General features: G+C 42.7%; 2 protein-coding genes across 11 annotated transcripts in view; both read right to left on the reverse strand.

The window, feature by feature from the left end:
• The window catches only part of DHRSX (dehydrogenase/reductase X-linked), a 168,270-nt gene that overhangs the window by 137,642 nt on the left and 8,083 nt on the right, over positions 1–22,545 (reverse strand). The gene's annotated exons all lie outside the window — the stretch shown is intronic.
• Positions 13,895–22,545, reverse strand: part of ZBED1 (zinc finger BED-type containing 1) — a 59,106-nt gene continuing 50,455 nt past the window's right edge. For 7 of the 8 annotated variants that reach the window (XM_063340831.1, XM_063340811.1, XM_063340821.1 and 4 more), the window contains one exon: positions 13,895–22,517. In XM_063340831.1, the coding sequence (XP_063196901.1) occupies positions 20,379–22,466 (2,088 nt within the window). In that variant the 5' untranslated portion in view covers positions 22,467–22,517 and the 3' untranslated portion in view covers positions 13,895–20,378. The remainder of the gene's footprint in view (positions 22,518–22,545) is intronic. The other variant, XM_063340802.1, reaches the window with a different exon arrangement.

A 22,545-nucleotide genomic window follows, 5' to 3' on the forward strand; every position in this document is an offset into this window, starting at 1 on the left:
AGGGAGGGTGCATTTCCCGAGTCCTAAATCTCACTTCTGGCCATGTTTGCCATTCTCGGGTACTTTGTTCCTTTAGCCAAAACTCATCTAAAGATAAGAGATTTGAATCTAATTTTTATGAATGCCAAATAGATAGATTGAACACACCATTATACAAATCAGACAGTTGGGAAATACCACAGTGCACTATGAAAATCTGCTAAAAATTCATCAGGAATCCGGGTTTGCCCACAGTCTGCTCTGGAAGTAAAGTTCCCAACTGAATGTGTAGGAATAGGAGAGCACTCAATCCCTGAGAGGGGATGGAAGGAGAGAGAGAGAGACAGAAACAAGAGATGAAAAAGTTGCCTTAGATCTACAAGTATAAATTATATTAGTGAAATTATGAGTCTGCAAATTCCAGGTAGGCATCGAGCAACTTCTGCCATCACATGCTAGTCCTTATCTTAAACATCCTTCCTATTCCTGGCTTGAGACAGTTTTTTTGCTGGAGAAACACTAGTCCCAAGTAACAAGGGTATTTCAGATAAAGGCTGATACTACATATTGACAGACTTGTGCAAGAGCATTTGGCACAAGACTCCCCACTGGCGTTACACCACACATGGCGTATTTTGCTCCACTATGCAATCGTTTTGTCTTAGGGACAGACGCCAACTAGAGACTCGGATGAAGCCATGAAACGCCACCTTCGCCTGGAAGAGAAGAGAGGGCTTTGCTGCCATACAGCCAGACAGGAGAGGCATGTGGAACACCACCACGCTCTGGCAGGAACAGCAGCTGAAGGGCACAGCGTGAATTCGGCTCAGCCAAGGTGATAGATACGTGAGCAGCCCCAGCTTCTCTCGTAAAAGGCACTTCACAAAAACCTAACACGGGTTTTTGTGAAATAAGGGCAAGACGGTTGTTGCAATAATATGAAGAAATCCCGATAATTCCTTGCAGTATACTGGACAGCCACAGCCTGCATGTGAAAGATTACTGGATTTGTTAAAAATACCAGGAGAAGAAACTCGACACTAGCTCCAAGAAGAAAGCAACCATTCCCTACATATGCATATATTTAAAGGATCCATTTACCCATATCATTTCTTACATGGGAAAATACTATCACAAGAATAGAAAAGGACATATTTCCATTTGCCGCGTATTCTCTGCCCTGCTTATCTTCCATTCCTTTTATATATTTACCTATTAAATCTTACTCTTTGGCTTTCTTCTCTTTCACTCCAGTCACACTAAAGATAGGGAAGTTATATACAGGTGTATCTTTAAATCAAGAAAAAGCATCTGGTTATCTTTTGAACAGATTTACTGATACTTACTCCCATACTCCCTCCCTCTGGGCGAATGTAACTGTGTAATACCTCAGGCAATGTCATTTTATGTAAAACTTCCCAATGCTCTTCAAGTCATGTCATCTTGTAATTATATTTTTTTCCTGTTGTGAAATAAGAGATGAAAAAGACGAGCTCATCTCAGGAGATTTAAATAGGGGTAATGGAAATAGCTCTGCATAGTCTAGTACCTGCAGAATGAATTTTCCCATCCTGCAAAAGTTAGAGACATTAGAAAATCTTTTTTTCATTCTGTATCAGGAACCGAAGGTTGTCCAGGCTCCAAGCTTTTACAAACAGCTAACAGGTAGATGCAGCTCCACCTTAGAATGGTTTACATCCCTCGGGGTGTAAGAAACCATTTCAAGTCCTTGCTCTCAGTCACACCCCGAGCATGAAAAGTCTTCCCAGCATAACTCCCAACCTAACAGCAGAAAGCTCCAGTTTCACCAAACATTTGCCATTTAAAGACAATTATCCTTCCTGCAAAAGTTCCCAATGAATGTAGTACTTCTCTGTACCATGCTCAGAAATCCAGCGATCAATTTGTAAGAAGCCATAAACAGAAAATAAAGTGAAATCTAAGTAAAATCTAAGTAACGTCAGAAATAATTGTCTTCTCTTGGAAAAGACAACGTCCCAGCTATCTCAAAAAACTCAACAGTTATCTGCATGAAATGTGGCACAGAATTCCTAAAGGTTTAAAATTTCATGTCTAACTGTGAAAAATTAGCATTTAGGTTATAGTTTTGACCTAGAAAACAGCGAGTTATAAATGATAAAGAAAAAAACAATCAGCAAAGAGTGACGTGTCTGTTACTCCATTATGAACTAAGTAAAGGTCACAACTGGCTGCAATGCAGAAACCTCATTTCAGAAGACTGTCAGTGCTGGGCTGGTTATTTCACAACAAATAAACCTCAGGGGGAAAATGAAAATGAAAAAGAAGAAAAAGGAAAAGAAAAAGGAAAAGGAAAAGAAAAAGAAAAAGAAAAAGAAAAAGAAAAAGAAAAAGAAAAAGAAAAAGAAAAAGAAAAAGAAAAAGAAAAAGAAAAAGAAAAAGAAAAAGAAAAAGAAAAAGAAAAAAGAAAAAGAAGAAAAAGAGAAAAAGAAAAAGAAAAAGAAAAAGAAAGAAAAAGAAAAAGAAAAAGAAAAAGAAAAAGAAAAAGAAAAAGAAAAAGAAAAAGAAAAGAAAAAAAAGAAAAAGAAAAAGAAAAAGAAGAAAAAGAGAAAAAGAAAAAGAAAAAGAAAGAAAAAGAAAAAGAAAAAGAAAAAGAAAAAGAAAAAGAAAAAGAAAAAGAAAAAGAAAGAAAAAGAAAAAGATAAGAAAAAAAAAGAAAAAGAAAAAGAAAAAGAAAAAAAAGAAAAAGAAAAAGAAAAAGAAAAAGAAAAAGAAAAAGAAAAAGAGAAAGAAAAAGAAAAAGAAAAAAGAAAAAAGAAAAAAGAAAAAGAAAAAGAAGACACAATCCCAAGCAGGGAAGCCCCCACACCTTGCATGGACGAAAAGTTCTGTCGTAAATGTTCAAGTCTGGAGAATATTTACATTATTTACAATTTTTACATATTGTACATATAAATTACAATATTTACATATTACTCAAAGCTCAGAAAACGCTGAAACTCATATTCATCAGCACTCTCATACACAGAAGCTGAAGCAAAGAGTAATCTCCTAATTTAGGTTTAAACTGGAAAGACTGATCAATTTACTTAACGATCAAACTGGAAATTGAAACCAAAAGCAAAATGTTGCTACCTGCTTTTTAGCATCTCACCACAGGAATTAAAAAGCTAAGAGAAACAAATTTATACTTTGCACTATGATCTTTACTTTTCAAAAGACCAAATATTTTCTTTTTAATTTTCAAGACAATATTGACAGTATTATCATATTCCTAGACAGTACAGGAAATTGTATCACAACCCCCAGTATCATCTTTATAGCTTCTACTTTTACTGCTTGTGAAGTCCAACACCTCTTTTTCTGACCACAAGCTATTAAAAGACTGAATTAATCATTCCATCACTTCTTGCTCAGAGCGCAGATGGAGAGATACAGCTGGGCAACCAATACATTGGAAAAGTCAATTCTTTAAATACTCCCTTACTATATTAGATACTTGGGGGGGGGGGGGGGGGGGGAAGGGAGGGAAGTTGGCAAGATCATTAAGAGTAGTTTAAACTGCATCTCCTCCATTCCCAGAGACAGAGAACGTAATTTCCATATCCCAATCAAGCTGAAGAGCATCCAGCTGAAGGTCACATTCAGATCTGCCTCTTCCAGATGACAAAACACTCTGCTGCCACTTAAACAGTCCCCTTTGCTTCCCGTGGCTTCAGCGTGACAGTATTTCCATCAAACGTAAATAAGCAAGCAGAAGTCACGAGTTGGTATACGGGACTTCAAAGGTAATTGAAAGTTTCTGGAGTATTTCACTTCAGAAAACTGTGCAATCACTTGTGAACTGAAGTGCTTGTTATCATATACAAAGCTCCAGTAATTAGAATCAGGAAGAGAGCTACAAGGTGATTAGAGATTATTGGGAAAAATCTAGTTAACAGGAAGCGTAGCACATAAACCAATCCATACTTAAAGCTACCCTGAGATACCTGCTATTAATTAAAACACAAAATGTTAAAAAGCACATTTCCATATTATTAAAATCTTCAGAAGCTACTAATGATCAGAAGCCATTACAGCTTCGACATTAATGTGAAATAACCCTCCGGTGCTACTGGCTTAATAAAAAAGATGGAAAATTGCCTCAACATCCCTTCGTCTCCCTCTCTGCCTTACTTCCCCATCCTTCCAACCAGCCCCTGGCTAATACAATCATTTCTTTGGCTAGCCGGCGCCTGGTGAAGCGTCCGGACAGTGGCAAAGGCTGTCCGCAGATCATCACTCGTATGGATGTTCATTTGCCCCTCGGTGTACACAACCAAAGCAGCGGCTCCAAGGACAGCAAGGCTCGCCTTGCTTGCGTGGGACAAGAACGTGTCGAGGGAGACAGATGCCCGTGGGGCCACGCAGCCCCAGAGGGAGCTGCCCCATGCGGGGCGATGCCTGAGCTTGAATGCCGCAGCTGCCGGGGCTCCGAGCTGCTCAACCCTCCGATGCAGCACATGTCACCTCCCAGGGCCACCACCCGGCCTCCAGAAGCACAAGCTCATGGCGGCAGATAGCTTTGCGGGGTTTTTTAATTTATTCTTTTTCTTTAAGAGAGCTCTTATCTCAGATGGGAGTTCCATGCCCCGTGAGCCTTTGGACGGAGCTGTTTTCTGTAAGCAAAACTGCTTAAAAATCAATTCTAACTTGGAATGAGAAAGTATGAAGGGCATGCACATGTTTTGTCTTCAAGACAGCTACAACATTTGTTTTCCGAAGATGGAATTTTATTCATTTTTCTCTTCTCTGATAACAGGAGCCGGTCAGAGGTCTCAAATGGAGTACGAAAGTCTGAGTACAGAAAGGTCTCGACTGTATTATATATAATTTCCTAATTCTCTCATGACAGCCCTTTTTCTAGGAAAAGACTGATTTCTTTTCAAAATCCCCTTCCTTAACACATGTGATGAAGTGATCTCATACTCACACATTTTCTTTCAATTTTCATCTTTTTCACAAGGAAGGTAACTGCTTTGCAATACAGCTAATTGTTTTGAAAGATTTTTTTAAAAAATTAGGTGTTTTTATTCCTCAGTGAAAAACCTTTTGAATGAAATCTTATAGGCCATTAACCTAATGCAGATTCACAGGACTCAGGGAATTAGTTAACTTAAAAGAGCAGCTACTGTGCATGCTCTATAATTGCTCTCATCAAAATTGTCAAAGATTTTTAATATGCAGAGTTACCACACAGATTAAAAGCTCTCAAAGTATGTCTCCATATAAGAGGCCATCATTCCACAGTGTCATTATCTGCTATTAATATTTCAATTAGCGAGTATCACACGCTCCTCTGAAGAAACGCAACTGCTCACAAAACGAGTCCCATTATTGATAATGCTCCAGCAGTATGACACAAACTTCCTATTTTTATTCCTACATTTAATTCCCTCCTATAAATAGTTTTCCAAACTTTTAAGGGAAAAGCTCATTTCATACAGAAATGTGTGTCTTTGTTGACCCACACCTCCCAGCCATCCTGCTTCCAAGAAGGGAAGTGAAGGCTGCAGGGACCACACCGGCCCTTCTGCATGGCCAAGGTACGACCTCACTCTCCAACTCTCTGATCTCACCAGCAGTTCAAACAGGCCGGTAGGTCACAATGCGCCCTGTCAGTTCTAAAGGAGTCAACAGAAATACCAGCACTTTTCAGGCATCTGGAGTACTGTGTCCAGTTCTGGAGCTCCCCAGTTCAAGATGGACAGGGAACTACTGGAGAGAGTCCAGCAGAGGGCTACAAAGATGATCAAGGGACTGGAGCACCTCTGTTATGAGGAAAGGTTGAGACCTGAGTCTGTTCAGCCTGGAGAAGAGAAGACTGAGAGGGGATCTCATCAATGCTTATAAATATCTAAAGGGTAGGTGTCAAGAATATGGGGACACTCCTTTCAGTGGTGCCCGGTGACAGGACAAGGAGCAATGGACACAAGCTGGAACACAGGAAATTCCATCTGAACATAAGGAAAAACTTTACTTTGAGGGTGGCAGAGCACTGGCACAGGCTGCCCAGAGAGGTTGTCGAGTCTCCTTCTCTGGAGATATTCAAAACCTGCCTGGATGCGTTCCTGTCCAGCCTGCTCTAGGTGAACCTGCTTTGGCAGGGGGGTTGGGCTACATGATCTCTGAAGGTCCCTTCCAGCCCCTACCATGCTGTGATTCTGTGATCAGCACTAGCATAGACTTCACCCCTGCTTTCTGTTGCACCTGACCAGCAGAGGTACCTCAAATCACATGGTCCTGCAACAACCCATTTGGTGTGAATATTCTTTCAGCGCATGATTCCTTTTTCTTTTTTGAGGAAAAGACGTTTTATTTAGTCCCGTTTTCATCACGCCAAGCTGATAATCAACTTCCAGGGCAGCTGACATACCTGGAGCCACCTCTCAAAGGATGGACCTTGCCACGCTGATGGACAGCAGTTACCTATCTACAGCCCTCATACTACACCTCACATTAAACAGCAAAAAGTTACACCTACTTTTAATTTCTGTTTGATGATAAATAATTAAAGTAATTTGAATGAAGTTTTTTTTGAGACGCATAAAGGAATTTAGCAATTTAAACATATCAAGGGCGGGAAAAAAAGAGCTTGAGGAATAAAAGCCTAAGAGCTTGCACTGGCTTGTTCGGCAGCTCTCTGCTGTTTCCAATATTTCTCTCTCCAGGGCTTTTTCCACGAACACGCAAGGCCTGCATTTCAAATACACACCTTATGCTGTGCGCTGACTTCTTGGTAATCTGAAAGATGTGACCCTAAAATGCAGTTGCTATTGCAGACTCCAGCCTTACAGCTCCATCAGCCCCCCGTAACACGCGGTATGAACAGCCCACTCACACTCAGTCCTCCAGCAGGGCTTTGCCACCAGTTAGGACCTCTCTCAGAAAAAATCAGGGTGATAGAGAAGGTAAAAGGAGAGCAAAGCGAGCTCCTCCCGTCTCTGCAAGCTGTACCAGCAGCTGCTAGAGTCCTTACATCAGCATGTATTTTATTTTATTGCATTTGAAGCTTTGCAACTTTCCATACAGAAAATCCAACAGTGCTGAAGGTTACAGCACCTTCATTTTGGCCACAGTACCACCTCCCTCCCAAGGCCATCTGCTAACGCGTCCATGTCCGGATGCAGTCTGTGACCAGCGCTGCTGTAGCAGCAAAAGCCCACACTCTGCTCCAGACACGGTTACTGGCATTCCCCACTTCACCTGGGGAAACAGAAAAACATTGTTTTATGAATTAAGCTGTTCTTCTGCAAGCGTTGCCCTGCTAACGTGTGTTGTACCTTTATAAGAGAGCGCTTTGCCCAGACAGCAGTACACCGGCAAAGCCAGCTCCATGCAGGTTTAGCCTGGGGAAGACAAGTGTTCGGGTGAAAAAGCAGTAGTTACAGTCAAACCCGAGGAAGACAGGAGCGATGGCAATATGAAGAGGGACACCCAGAACAACTCACCAGGATCACACACCACCTACATGCCTGCCACGGCAGTGACGTTTCTCAGGGATTTTTGCCAGCCCTGCGCTTCCCCAGTCCTTTCGCTGTTGTACGCACCAGGGACCAGCAGGAAGAAGAGGTCTCGGCATCTCCCCCTCCAAACCCACCACCGGCCAAGCCAGAGGAGCACGCTGCACAGCCTGCATCTGACACAGACCCCCATGCATTTGCAAGCAACAGATCATGCCTGCAGAGATGCTGCTGGCAGAATGGCCACGTCGGCCACATGCTGCCCGCTGAGCCACCACGGTGGCTCCTGTGGTTCCCAGCCTCGGTCCCCATCGCCACGGCCCTCAGCGAAACCACACACCAGCTGTCAGAGGGACCGCACTTGTAAAGACAACTTTGTCCTTAACAGCAGACAGTAGCAGCTTGGAAGAATTTGAACTGAATAAACTGGACCTCTTCGCTGAATTACAGTGATTTTCTGTATCCATATGTGGGTATGCATATGCTTTGCTTTCAAGGAAGAAAAAGAATTCTTTGAAAATTGGAATAGAAGACTGGAAAAAATTCGTGGGTTTCACCTGTGCCTCACTAGAACATTTTATGACTGGTTTTATTAAGTAAATGTTGAGAAAATATGATTTTTTTTTTAATCACTTTAAAAATGAAGGTGGAAGAGAAGGGTAGAAGATATGCTACACTTAATAGCAAAAATCCCAATAAAGGTCATTAAATTAGTGGTTAAACAAGTGAGACCATATGCCACTGCAGTATAACCCTAGTGGCCATGCTCAAGCTGAAATCCAGGCTACAACGTTGCCCACCTACTCTGTTGTTTTACACCCACTTCCCTGTGACTTCAAATGTCCCTTTCCTGCCTGCAGTGCTGCATGATTACATATAATGACTTCAAAACATCATCTGCAAAAATGAACCCAGGAGAAACTACAGGAGGAATAAAGTTACTTGCCTACAACCCAGTGCAAAGAACTCCGCTAGCGCTTACCAGGCACTACTGCTGGCAGCGTCTGCAGCTCCCGAAACTTGCTTCTGACTCAAGTTACTTGCTCTTTAAATATCTGTACTATATAATTAGGGAGTACAGCATCATTGAGGGAACATGGATTTTGCATTTCTTGACCTTTTTCCTACTAATTTTCAGCAGACTATTAAATGTTAAAATCGTACGCTGTGCAATGCAGTGACTCCGGCTATGAATGCACAAGTAAGACTGGCGTATAGGTGGTGGCATTAATTAGCATGAAAGCACTCCCAACAGGCAGATTAGATGATATCTGTATTCACACTGGATGCCCTTATTCATTAACAGGATGTTATTTTGGAAAACTATGTCCAAGAAGCCCTTGTATACCTGCTATAAGAGGCATTTCATAGCACAAAAGTTTCATTTCCAGTTATCCAGGTTATAACCAATTGCCAAAAAGGCAGCACTTACAGCTCTGCAGGCACTCTGTTCAACGTGATACATTCAGTAAAAAAATTACAAACTCATCTCTTCACTGTGTCAGTCCTGGACTGCAAAAAATGTAGTGCCAGTTATGTTGAATTTATATTTAGAAAGTCACTTTCATTCTGTGTAATATGTAAATTGTTGTATCCGTTATAAGCTGTTTGCAATGGTACCACTGAACTTTTTTTAAAGAATGAGGTCTGTTGCCAACCCATCCATGATTTCCTTAGCCAGGATAGATTGACATGTTTGTCAAAATACTGTTATAAGAACTATCAGTTTCAGTTTTAAAAATAACCTGCTTAAAGCAGAGAGCATCTTCTGGCTTGACTTTGTAAAACGTTTGACGTACGGGCCCCAATATCAGTTGTTTTGGTACAAATTGCTAACACAGAGCGTGGTCTGCCTCCCGCTGTGGCACACTGCGCCCGGGCAGCCAGAGGCGGCAATCAAACCCTCGCCCACAGCGTTCGATTTAGACACACCATAGCAGATTAAAAACTTAATCCCAAATTCATTGAATGCTCGTAAGGCTCATTAACTTCAATCCCTGGTTTGTGCATGTGAGAAATGCTGGCTGGAGATGCGAGGTCAGGGGGTGATCGAGCCTTGCTTTCATCTGGTGTGACTTTGTTTTCTCACGCCGGTGAAGCTAACGTCACAGGTAACTCGGCTTATAGGAGACGAGCATTTCCTCAGAGTCAGAGGGTGTTTAGTTCTATCACCACGCTACCAGCGTGTCAATAAAAAAAAAAAAAAAAAAAGGCTTTAACTGTTTCCTCAAGGTCCTCCTTCAGAAACAAGTTCAGTACACTTTTTAGCTCCAACTTTCCCTTTTTTTTTTTTTCTTTTTCTCCAGGCTCATTGAAAATATTGAGCAATGTTAACAATCATGGTTAGACATTCCCTCAGACAGTAAAACGTCCGTGTCTCAGAAAGCATACTCTGGCACAAAGCGGTCCCACTACAAAAAGCAGAAGCGTGTCAGAGTGAAGCGCTCCTACTCAGCCTTACACAACTCAGAGGGTGTTTTGTTTTGGGGAGGATGGGGGATGTAGTTTTCTTGCCCAACAAATTTTGCGTGAAGCACCAAACCTCTCCTAGCAGAGCACAAATATGGGGAAAGGAAAGGAAACATCCTGATTTTATTACAAAACTATGGCACTTTCTTTTTTGTTAAAAGGAATCCTGACATTAAGCGAAATATCACTGCTTTTTTTGGTTATTTGCTTTAGAAATAGTAACTGTCAAATATTTTTTTTCCTTGCTGGTGCTAACCCCATTTAAAACTTGCTATATTCCACCACATCTGCAGCATTAATGCAATAATTCATATGCTATAATAAAGCCACAAACCCAAAATCACTGTGTCTGTAATGACATCTGTAATTTAGAAACTGCAAGGATGGCAAGCTTGAAGCTGACAGGCAACGGTTTCTGAAGACACGGAGGGGGGAAAGGGGGGTGTGTATATATAATTTAGACATCTCTGCTCTATAACTGTCCAAATCTTGAATCTTGTCCTGTCTGCAGGCAAGACAAAAAACACATAATCTTAGTGACAGAGACAGCCAAATATTTCATAAGATTCTATTTTTTCAATATACTAAAAGCTTTACCATAACCAAATTCAATCAAGAATTACACATCAGTGCCCATGTAACTTCAATACTACTCCAGCACGGAGCGCTGGAGCCCCAGGTAAACCATTTACCTATTCGTGCTGGGACAGCATCTGCATGGTCTAAGCAAACTGACATGTTACGACTCTACTACAAAAATATCTCTAAAAATAACATCACAGCGTCCGTGGCTACTTCCTCCAGCCTTGCAAAACTTTATGAGGCTGCTTCAGTGCTCACATCTGAGCCAAGTAACGTTCCTGGTTGTGCAACTTGTCCCACGCAGGCAGCCCGATGGTGGAGTCACACACGACGTCCTGCGTGACTGAAGACCTCCACCCACCCAACTGCCCCGGCAGTAAAGCTTTGCATTCCTCAGCTGCATTTCTACAACCTCCGGTGCCTTCAACTGAAGCGTGACTGAAGTGGAATTTGGTTAAACAACTCTTTTTTAAGATGTAAAGGAACAATTACATTTTATAGCTCATTTTCTTGAGCCGCAGCATCTCTCATGCTCACAGAGTTTGCTCCATCACCTAAATGAGCAGATCCTACTCCGAACAGCCCCCAAAAAAGCAGAGACACTGAGTGACTGCAGAAGTTCCTAACTGCACAACCAGCTAATGCTCGGGGTGAAGGATCACCTTTATCACCTAGTGCTGACCTGAAAGCAAATGCCAGGAATCCTTTGCAAGATACCATCTGCCCATCTTTAGACTCAAATGCCCAACTGGCACAAACACAATCCGTCGCCTGGCTCTGAAACCCATTGGTGCTTCAGCTGCGCGAGCACTAAGCCAACGCTCAAACTTCCACCTGTAATATCGGAACCCCCATTTGCCGCCTTTCCTTTGCTCTGTATTAACAAGGAGCAAAAGTTCCTGTTTATCAAGGAAGGAAGGACCAAGCAATGGAAATGCTCGTTCGCATCTGCTGAAACTGTTGATTTTACACTTGTTAAGTCTAAATCATCTAAATGAAACATCCTCGCAAGCAGGATAATGACTAAATAAAAGGCTGTTCTTTCGCTTGTATGCTCGCTGAAATACCACAGGCGCGGTTCCATATTGCTACAATGCAGGTAACAGGGCAGAAAATGGGGTGCTTACACTTAAGCCTTTTTCTCTCAGAATTTTACCTAAAATATTGTAATTATTTACATTTCACATTCTCCCATGTTTTGGTAAAACACAGTTACAATTGCCTCCCTCAATGCCAGAAAAATAAAGACTTCCAGCTTATGAGTTGTGGGGGAGAAGATTTCTCTTACTTCTGAAGCTCACCTACATTCGGGACCTCAGGTGTTTGAACAGCTCACGTTAGATGGAATGATCCTATGGATACGAACCTTTGAAGCACAACTGAACACAAAATGGATACATGGAAAATGAAAACTTGTGGTTTTGCATTTAAAAAAGCATCGCACACACAGCCCACCTCAAAATACCATTCTTTACAAGATACTTAAAGAGATACACTTGTGATGCCGGCAGTTCTAGTGGTTCTAAAGGCAGAGGATGCAAAATGTATGGCTTTTAGGGATTAGACCCCTCAACCTGTATTTGGACACCTAACTCGAGGAGTTAGTGCAGAGGGTCTGAAGGCTCCTTTTTAGGCCACATCTTGCATCGTTTTAATCATAGCCTAAAAATAAATATAAAATGAATTCACCATTGGGTAGCCTTGGTGTTTGCAAACTGATGGCCCCGTGGTTGTTACCGTCTGCACAATCCTCTTCCCACGGAGGTCGACCAGCCCAGGGAAGGAGCAGGATCAGGGGAAAAGCCCTGGCCTGTCCCCTTCCTTCAGGCATGTGCAGACCAGAAAGCAGCCTCAGCAACACGAAAACACAGGGAAAACATTCCGGAGGAATCCGTTTTCCCTCTGCAGAGCCCAGCAACCTTCCTAAACAGCCTAGAGGCAGGCTAGAAGCGCAGCCAACAGAGCAAGGCTGCAGACTGAGCCGAACCCCTCGCTGCAGGAAGAGCTCACCAGTCCCTGCGTACGACAAACCACTTCAGACACTCGTGGATCCCGTCTCTGGGTAAAAAAAGAATTTTATCTTCCATCAGCTCTACTATGCATTGCCAAAAAAGACACACACACAAAAAAAAGCATATGCAATGCTCTTAACAACTGAGAAATAGTTTCTTACGTTATCCGTGAGTTTCTCTCTCCAAAAAGAACCGTGAAATGTTTGTGAACATCACCCGAAGTCATGAAGGGGAGGTGGGGTGGAGCGGGCAGGGCACGAACAAAGCGGTTAGTCTGCTTGCGGGGCTACAAAACAACTACTTCATGCGAGCGCTTAAGTTCACCTGGGGATTGCATCATACTTCCAGATACGAGGTGCAGCAGGTTGCCCTTTTCTCAGCTCATTTCTCTGAGCAGGCACGCAGAAATCTCCTAGCAGCAACGCCGCTCTCGCATTCGCAACACCGTGGGGTAAATCAAGGATCCTCCTCAACTACTGCTCGTGCAAACGAGCCAGCAAAGCACGCACGGCACAGCTGAACTCCTGCCTGATCTCACTGCATCCTGAAAGCAGGCAGGTAACATCCTCCTCCTCTTACACTTCCAACGTTAAGAGCCGCACAGCAATTATCACGGCAAAGACCAGCACTAATGTGCACGCTACTCGCGTAGGAAATGAAAACAGGGCTTAAAATTCGGGGGAAAGAAAAAGATACATACCACACACAGAAGGCTCCACTCATCCATAAGACTGGCTCTTTCTCACCAAGGCACTCGCTCCCTTGGGACCTGCCAGTTGTAGGATCAGTGGCAAGTTCTTGGATTGCACAGGAACGTGGGCCTGTGTGAGGTCACGGGGGCTGCGTCAAAACAGCGTGGAGAAACAGCCATTTCGGCCTGGGCTTCCCATGCTAGAGGACAGGCTACAATGAGAGCTCGCTCTTCCCTTCTTCTCCGCTATCTTATTACCGAAAACTCCTCCCTGGCCATTCAGGAGCGCGGGGTTTTGAAGCCGACAAGAGCTCACCGCCAGCAGCGCAGAAACACCAAGAAGCGCGCAAAGCACTTGTTTTACACAGTTCTGAAATGTCAAGATTACAGGAGGGTTAGTCATTTAGTACTTTTAAATGTTGTGGGGATTTCAGACAGGAATTGCAGACGCCTGTTACAACTGCAGTATTTTTCCTAGATGGCCCCACTTCCTATTTGTTCTCATCAACGAAGCAATTGAGTTTTGCAGATTTGTTATGAAATTCCTTCTAAGTTCTGCTGTGTTCTCAAGAAACTTAAATTTGGGGCCAAACCCCTGAGTGCATCCCAGTGCACAAACTCACCGCAAACTAGACTATCACCCAGAAAACAGACCTGTGCGTTGTTTGCAAAAGCACTTTATTTTTCTCTCTCTCACACACACATACACAATATCAGAAAACCACGTTTGAGAAGACGAAGGTTCCCCTTGGAGCACAGCATTCATGACATGGGACGGGATGTTTCTGGCACGAGCTTTCCTGATGCTGACTTGACATCTTTGTTGTTATGACTCTAAATTCCCACCACTGCAAACCTCACTGATGACTCATGAGAAAAAAAAGGCACGTTAAAAGAGAAAAAAAAGAGAATGACACCCTTTCAATTGCAGTGTCTATAAAGACAGGGTGATTACACAGAGCCACAAAATGTCTAAAATATAAAAGCAAAGCAGCATCTGTAGAAGAAATAAAAGATTAATTTCTCATTGCTGACTGCATGTATTTGGGGACAATGACATATTCAGAAAATCGTATGGAATCAAAGAAATTGCCCTTTTAAAAACAACCCTATTCTGCGTTGCTTGGGGAATCACTGTTGGACGTAACATCAAGCACATGCAGCTGCAGACAAATACAGTCATATTTTCAGTGTACTAAGTAAACCAGAGGAATTCTCTACAAATATATCTAGATAAATTATTATCACAAATGTTTACAGATGCATTTTAATTAGTCTTCTCCCTAAAAGCGCTAAAATAAAGACAACATTTTTTTGCTGAATTTATTTCAAATCAAAGTATCCCCTCCTATCTCTGGTATACTTAAAACCAGGACTGCCCTACTGGGTCTGACAGCTGAATGCACGCGTACCTCTGGCCACGATATTTGTAACAGTGAAACCACTATAAATGTTAGCCCCCAAATATCTATCAAACTGTAGCTTTAACCTCTAAATAAGATCTTTATTTGAATGCCACAGAACACTCTTTTCTATGTCAGCATTAAACACAGAAGAATGATCACAAAATTTCCCAGGCACAGCTTCAGCCTAGAGCCCAAACTGGAATTATTTTAAGGCATTTACCTTAAAAACCCAACCAAGCAGAGCAGCACAGATCCTGTTCCTACCCCAACGCACAGTAAGGACTATTATTGCTTATTGTGCTATTTTCCTGGCTGTGTTGAGCCCAATTCCCCAGCATCTTCCCCCTTACGTAGGCGATTTTGGTCCAAGTGAGCAATGCCTCCAAGCGTGCATTGCTCTGGCGGGAGGAATAGCTGGCTCTGCCTTTTCGCAGCATGGCACGAGCACAGCCCCAGTGGACAGGAATAAGGACCTAGTTTAAACTAATTTTAAAATCGAGTTGACCTGTTCCCTAAGATCAATCTTTCTGTAAGAGAAGAAAAACACGCTGGGCTCCTCCTCCTGGCTGCTCCCAACCAGAGCTCTGCCCAGGCAGGGCCAGGGAGAGGAATCATTGGACGGTTCAGGTTGGAAGGGACCTTAAAGGCCATCCAGTTCCGAGCCCCCTGCCATGGGCAGGGACACCTCCCGCTAGACCAGGCTGCTCAAGGCCCCATCCAGCCAGGAGACAGGACAGAACGGTGTTGAGACAGATGAAGTAGGATTTTGCAAATTCAAGCCACTGGAAAGAAATATTAATTGTAATGCATGGAAACCAGCACACGCGTGTGCAACAGGCAGTAGTCTTTTCCACATCTCAGGGAAAAAAGATAACATCAGATCACCACTTCAAAGCATTGCAGACGGCAGCATCGCTTCTGTGAACGCTAGCCTTCTCTCCTGGCAGCGAGGGAAATCGATATCACCCTGCGCGGAAATGTCGATATAAATGCTCAAAAATCATAGTATTAGCATTTCAGAGTCTGAGGGACTCTCATTTGAAAACAGCTTCTGCAACAGCCTTTGCATTTTTAAAAAGATATAAATCAGATTTTAAGGCTTAAAAAGTTTTTAAAACACGAGGTAAGCTGAAAGATGGTGGGTTAGGTTTTTTTGGGTTTTTTTTAACAGTAAACTCAGTTCCCTTGTGGCTTCTTAACCCAACTGCAGGGGCACTGAAAATGACTGTAGAAGCAGTAAAAATCTATTTAATTGCTTTTTATTGTTCAACCTAAAGGAAATGCTTTTGTTTGTAAAAATGACAGCATTACACAGCAACTGCAGGGATGTTTTGCAATTCCAGTTTAAGTACCATCAAGTCATTAGACATGCTTTACTGATGTGCTTTTAAGGCAGACGTAAAATTACACTGTATCTTTAAATTCTCTCTCCAGCACCAAATAATAATGTTATTAAAAAGGAAAAAACAATTTCTGTAATTTGCCTACATCCCCTAAAACTAAAGTATGTCTTGAATTTGGCAGAAGACTAGTCATTCAGAGACAAAAAAAAAAAAAAAAGCCACAAAACATAAACAAAACTAGGAGCCAAAGCAAGACGGTCTTCTCAGCATAGCCAAAAAGACAGCCTAGACTAGATAGCGTTGTACCACCAGAACTGGCATCACCAAGACCTTCAGAAAGACATCATCCTCCGAGAAGGACACTTGGAAATGAAGGCCACCAAAATGAGTACAGCGTGCAGAGACTAAAACGCAGTTTCTCCAGCATAAAGTTTCCTTTACCCAGTTGTCAGGGAATATGTGAAATACACTACTTCTGTGTTCAAATCCGCACGCGTCCCCTTCCTTCAGAAACGACGTCCTCGGGCAGCCCCTTCTTTTTAAGCTATCACACAGAAAGGACAGAAGCATGAACTACATGTCACTTTCAAGTTTTCAGAAGTCCTATAAAATATTACAGATAACTAATCAGCGTTTCTTTTGCTTTTAATATTCCTGCCTGCATAAAAATACTGCGGTAAAGCTAATTGGACCACCATGACATTCATTAAAGAAAACCCTCCAAATTAATCTAATACACTGCTGTGATAGAAACTTAAAATAATACGCCCTTTCCACAAATAATCCAGAACTTTATTCCCTTCATTTAAACCGAGGCACCTCAGACATGGTTTGCTGGAAAAATTCACCTTTTCAACTCGAGTTTGGTTCAGCGTTTTCCTTTTTTCTTCACAGTAATCCCTGCCGGCAGAGAGCGGTGAAATGCTTGCAGAGGTTGGTCAGTCACACAAAACTCCCTTTACTTATGATGTTAACCCTTAGAAACCTCGTCTAGCCCCCGGTATTTTAATCCTGAATTGGAAACAGTTAGCTGGTGGCAAAAGGCAATTCTTCTTTTGACATGAAGTATGTACTTTGAGAGCCTCTTTAAAAATTCCCTTTTCCAGCATGAAAGCACTCAAAAGCTGAAGTTCCTCTACTGCCCCTCCAAAAAGATGTCTCAGCTGTACCGAAGAGAAAGGGAAACATTAGACTGTGGATTCAAATTAGCTGTCAAGAAACACGAACATAAATCTGATTTAATAGCGTAATTTGGAAACGTGTTCTGGGCCCACCCTTGGCAATATCACCACAGTTTAATTCACGTTGTAGCAATATTTAAAACAGCTCTGCAACTTTGGTTCTCCACCCAACTAAACAACAGAAAATTATGTCGTTAAATGAAAAACACCACACGTATTTAAGCAAGAGAGAAACCGTCTATAAACTTCTGACATTTTTCATCTTCATTTTTTTTTTAATCCAAAAGATTTGTACAGCATTTTTTTTTAAATAACTTACAGGATCAAAAGGAAAATAAATGCATAGCTTCAAAACCTTAGAATATAACCTCCCCTTGTAGCAGAAGAGTTCAAAGTCATAAAGTGCTGCAGATATGAACACACATCAGACAAATAATCTAGTAACTAACTTATTTTTCTGGTTTATTTAACAATATTCCAGGCTTATAGGACATTAAATAAAAATCTCACAGACAACGGGTAGGACTAACAATGGCTTTGTGGGGGGTTTTTCTTTTTCTTCTCCTCTTTTTTTTTTTTTTTTTTTTTTTTTTTTAAAAGAACACCGAGACACATCAATTGAACCGACTACAGTTTGATTTTGGATACCAAAAAATAAAAAGAAGCTGGAAGGAAGAGAGTAGTGCGTGGCACCGATTTCAGTAAAACTGCTTGTGAGCGTCACGGCGTACGTTTAGCCCTAAAAGGACGAAGATGGATAGGGGAGATGGGTGCTGCCAAGAGGGGAAGGCTGAAGGGCCGACGCGGGGGAGCGGCGCTCCGGGCTCTGCCTCGGTTGCGAGGGCACGGCTTTGAACTGATGCTCAAGAGAGGACCCGCACACCTGGCACTGGTATCTCTGCAGCTCCTCGAGCGGTGGCAGCAGGGGAAGGTGGTGCAAGCAGATGGGACTGACACCAGCTGGCACTCAAGGGATGAAAAAACCAAGACAGGGGTGTCACGGGAGCTCAGGTAACATCCAACAGGGACCTGCCGTATCTCGCTCCCTGCCACTATTTGACTTTGCTACCCTCACAGGTAACCTACGTACCTGCGGGAGTTTAGGCCAAGCCCGTGTTTCGCACCCTGGAGTAGCAACATTCAAGGGGATGCGCTGTGCGTGTACTTTTTACAAGTGCAAATTAATTTTCAGGGAGCTGGAGAGTGAAAACCCGGGCTTGCTGACAGCCAAACACGTGCCACACCACCTGTTAAATGCATTTTTTCCCTGGGTTTAAACTTGCCAGTTAGTGTGCTGCTATTTACTCCTTTACTCTAACCTCTGTCCTTCCTCCCCACCCACCCGCCCCTTCCCGCCACCTACAAAAAACACAGAGGTCTCAAACTTGCAAAAACTATTAAACCAAAACATAAACAAGCAGTTTGGCAATAGATTCAATTCCACCACAATTCTCATTTTTGTATGTTCCTCCTGGCTGGGCCCTTTCTACAACCAAACATCCGTGGGTACCACCGTGATGAAAAAAAAAAAAAAAAATAAACTTTCTTCCTCCAGAACAGTAACAGACAGTCTCCAACAGGCCTCTCTCCAGAAAGGTTGAGCTCAACATAGTTGTAGACTAAAGCCGGGGGGAGGGGAGCGAGACACCAGTAACAAAAATAAAACTACAAGTGAACCTTGACTGTAACTGGACAATGCCAAGAGTCCTCCTCCGCACCTCAGGGAAAAATGCTGGCTGCCATCCCACTCCGTGCCAAGCGTGAGCTCTAATCTTGTTTATGACCTGCAGTATTTCATAAGAGATGGGGGGCTTGGGGTTCATTTTCTTTCTTTTTTTCTTGTTTGCCAAGTTCTAAAAAAGGGCTTAAAACACTTAGGCGTAGAGACACAAAGGGAACAATTACAATACACAACAACTAAACGAGAACAGTACTCAAACATTAGACTGGACCAGACTAAAGTCCACTCTACAAACTGAATGAAAAAGAGACAGGAGGAAAAAAAAAAAAAGTTTTTAAGTGCTAACATAATAAGAAACAATCTTAAAGACACACTAAATACATGTGGGGAAATGGAGGGGTCCCCTTCTTTTAAATATATTTACACATTAAAGCTTTTTGTTTTGCTTTTCTTGCCAACAGAATTTTCTAGCTACCCTGGACAAAGTCCCCGTTTAAATTAAGAGGTTAAGGGTTTTATAACATAGACAGACTTGTTAGACCCGCGGCCCGTACACACGTCTCACCGCCCTCTCCTTCCTTCCCTCCCTCCCTCCAGCGTCGAGGGGCCTGATGACTTCCCTGCTTCGCACCAAACGAAGGTAACACAACGCCACCCCGACCCCGCGCGCTTCGTTACCACTTTGTAAAAGCACAAGAGACTACAATCAGGGCTTGCCTAGACACCAGAAAAAGGGAAAAAAAAAAAAAAAAAAGACAGAGAAAAGGGGTTGCCATTTAGCTGCTGCAGTTAAATGGTAAAACCGGACTAATGTGGACACAACAATACCAGTTCAGAAGTGTTTATACCATTTACACCACACTGGAAAGGAAAATAACTTAACCCGGTGTAAGTGCATCCACACTACAGCCTATGCCAGCAGAGTATCAGTTAAAATAATAACACATCAGTCCCCTAATCGACAGAATTATACCAGCTGAACTTTTCTAGCATAGACCAGGCCTAAGACATGAGGTAGTGAAAAAGAAAATCAGGCTCAAGATCTTTTTTCATTCCATAAAATCATTACACTCTAAAAATCTTCGCTGCTCAGATTTATGGATTTTAAAAAAATTGTTTTAAAATCCAAAATTTAAAGCTAACATCCTGAGTCACACAGGATTTACAAATGGAGGCATGAATCTTAAAAACTCCCTTGCTTTGGGTCCTAATTCAGGAAAATATTTTTTATGATAGAAAGCACATAAGCATGTGTTTGTCTCCCACTGAAGCAAGTGGAAAGGAAGCACATGGGTAAGTGCTTTCTGAAATCTGGGCCACAGTCAGAAATCACGGTCTTTGTAGAATTTATTTCCTCATTCATTTCAGTGCTGTTTAATCACAAGTCATTCATGTTTTAAGACAGTGGGAAAAACATAGACAATGGAAGCTAAATCAAGTTTGTTACAACTGTTCCATATTTACAGCATTCATAGCATAAAACAGAAGTATTTTTGGTAACTTAAGACAAATACCTTTTTTTTTTTGTTATTAAATGTACCGCAGCAGTTCTGTTAAACAAACCCACTGTCTCGGATATTAAAGAAATTGTTGTTTACATTTACCGAGTCATTTAAATTAAAAATCTGTTCCTGTTCCAAACCCCACTCTCCTTCATCTTCATCCTCCGGTTCTGCCTCAGACCCATTCCGACTGTTTTCATACAAAAAGATCTGCTCATCCACGTGAGCTGGGGCTAACCGGTTTCTCTTTGCACTTACAACATTAGCAGAAGAACCAAAAAGGCGTTCAGGGAAGACCCTCGTGGCCAGAATACACCAGTATTTTTGAAGAACCTTTGGTAAAACTGGAAACAGCGCGAGTCTGTCAGACCACCACTTCAGCGGGTCTTCGTTTAAACCGAGGACCTTTTGTGACTTGAAGTTGCTCAACTCCTCAACGATCTGAGCGTGCCATTCCTCCTGGTCTTCCACGCCTCCCGTCTGGCAAAAGATCTCTGCGAGCATGTTGTTGATGACGCTGGTGGGAGGAGGAGTGGAGGAGATGATGATTTTTTTCACAGGGGGCTCTTCTGAAACAGTGAAGAATTTTTCTTCAGTCCTAAAGGTATTTTCTTTTACTTTCTCCAGCAGGCTTTTTGCTTCTTCCACTACTCTGTTTTCAACCTGCTGCCGCTCAAAGGCTGAAAGAAAAGGCAGTTTTTTGTAGCGGGGATCCAGGAAAGTTGCAACGTTGAGAAACATGTCTATCTCAGGCGTGTGCTGGTAGGTGGTTGACAGCTCTTTAGCAATCACCTCCTTTGCCATGCTGATTTCTTTCAAATCGTTCTCTTTGATGTTCAGGGTAGTATTCAGAAGCATGTGGAGAAGTGGCTTCACCATACTTATCGTGGGGTACTTTGAAGCAGACATCATCTCTGCAACCTGCTTGAAAGGCTGCAGCAGCTCCACCAGCCCTTCGATTGTATTCCACTCGCTGGCTTCCAGCATGAGGTGGTGGTTGTTGCTGTCCTCCACGAGAACAGCCGCGATGACAAACTGCTGCTCCTTGAGGCGCTGCAGCATAGCCAGCGTGCTTCCCCACCAGGAAACACGGTCGCTTACCAGCATGCAGTGGAGAATGTTCTGCTGCTTCTGCTTCTCGCTCAGCATGTACATCGCGACCGTAGACTGCTGAAAATATTCCACCAGTTTGCGGCACCTGGCAAGAAGGCTGCAGAGTTTGGGGAGCTGAAAAGCTTGTTGTATTCCTGCGTTAAAAGTGTGCCCCAAACAAGGCATCTGTACGGGAATATCTAGGAGAGAGCAAGCTTTCACAATGTCTTTACTGTAATCTGTTGTAGCACCAAAGACTTTTGTATTGATCCCCCATTCAATGAACGTTTCATAAAGGACTCGCGTAATAGTCTCAGCAGTATTGTCCTCCGGTACTTCAAACGTTTTTAAACACCGCGAATTCACCGCCAGGCAGTTGGCAGGACTGCTGCTGAGAAAGTGAACCGCGACGGTTACGTACGACCTGTTCTGGTTTTCGCTCCTCCACATGTCCGTGGATATGCCGCACCACAGAACCTCGGTGAGCTCTTTCAGCACAATTTCTCTAATGGCATTGTACTTTTCAGGAATAGCTTTTGTGCAGAAGTACTTTCGACTAGGAAGTTCATACCTGGGGTCCGCCGTTCTCAAGAGGGCCTTGAAGGTGGGTTCATCAACAATAGAGGCCGGATACATGCCCTCGCAAATTAGGGTGATGACTGCAGATGTCAGTTCCTGATGCTTTTTGTTTTCGTAGTTCTGGTAGGTCTTCATGATAAGGCTATCTTGAATGACCTGCTGCGACGACTCCGGCTTGATTTTTGAAAATGCGGTGGCAAAGGCTTCCCTCATTTGCTCAGTGTTACTTTTCACAAATTCACAGAATTCGTCAGGGTGATTTTTCTCAAGGTGGTAGGAAAGGTTGGATGTGTTTCCTGAATAGGCAATCTGTGCCATGCAAATACGACAGTAGATCTTCTTCCACTGCAATATGCATCCTTCTGCATTGGTATCAAACCCGAAGTACTTCCACACTTTACTCTTTGCTCTTGGGTGAGCCACTAACTTTAGGTCTGATGGGGAACCTTCTAAACTTTTATTCTCCATTGCTTCTTGGCCACCGTCCCACCTTTTGATCCTTCACTCATTAATGAGTACCTGATAAAGGCAGTAAGATAAAGATACA

The sequence above is a fragment of the Chroicocephalus ridibundus genome, chromosome 1 (assembly GCF_963924245.1).
Source record: "Chroicocephalus ridibundus chromosome 1, bChrRid1.1, whole genome shotgun sequence".
NCBI classification, from domain to species: Eukaryota; Metazoa; Chordata; class Aves; order Charadriiformes; family Laridae; genus Chroicocephalus; species Chroicocephalus ridibundus.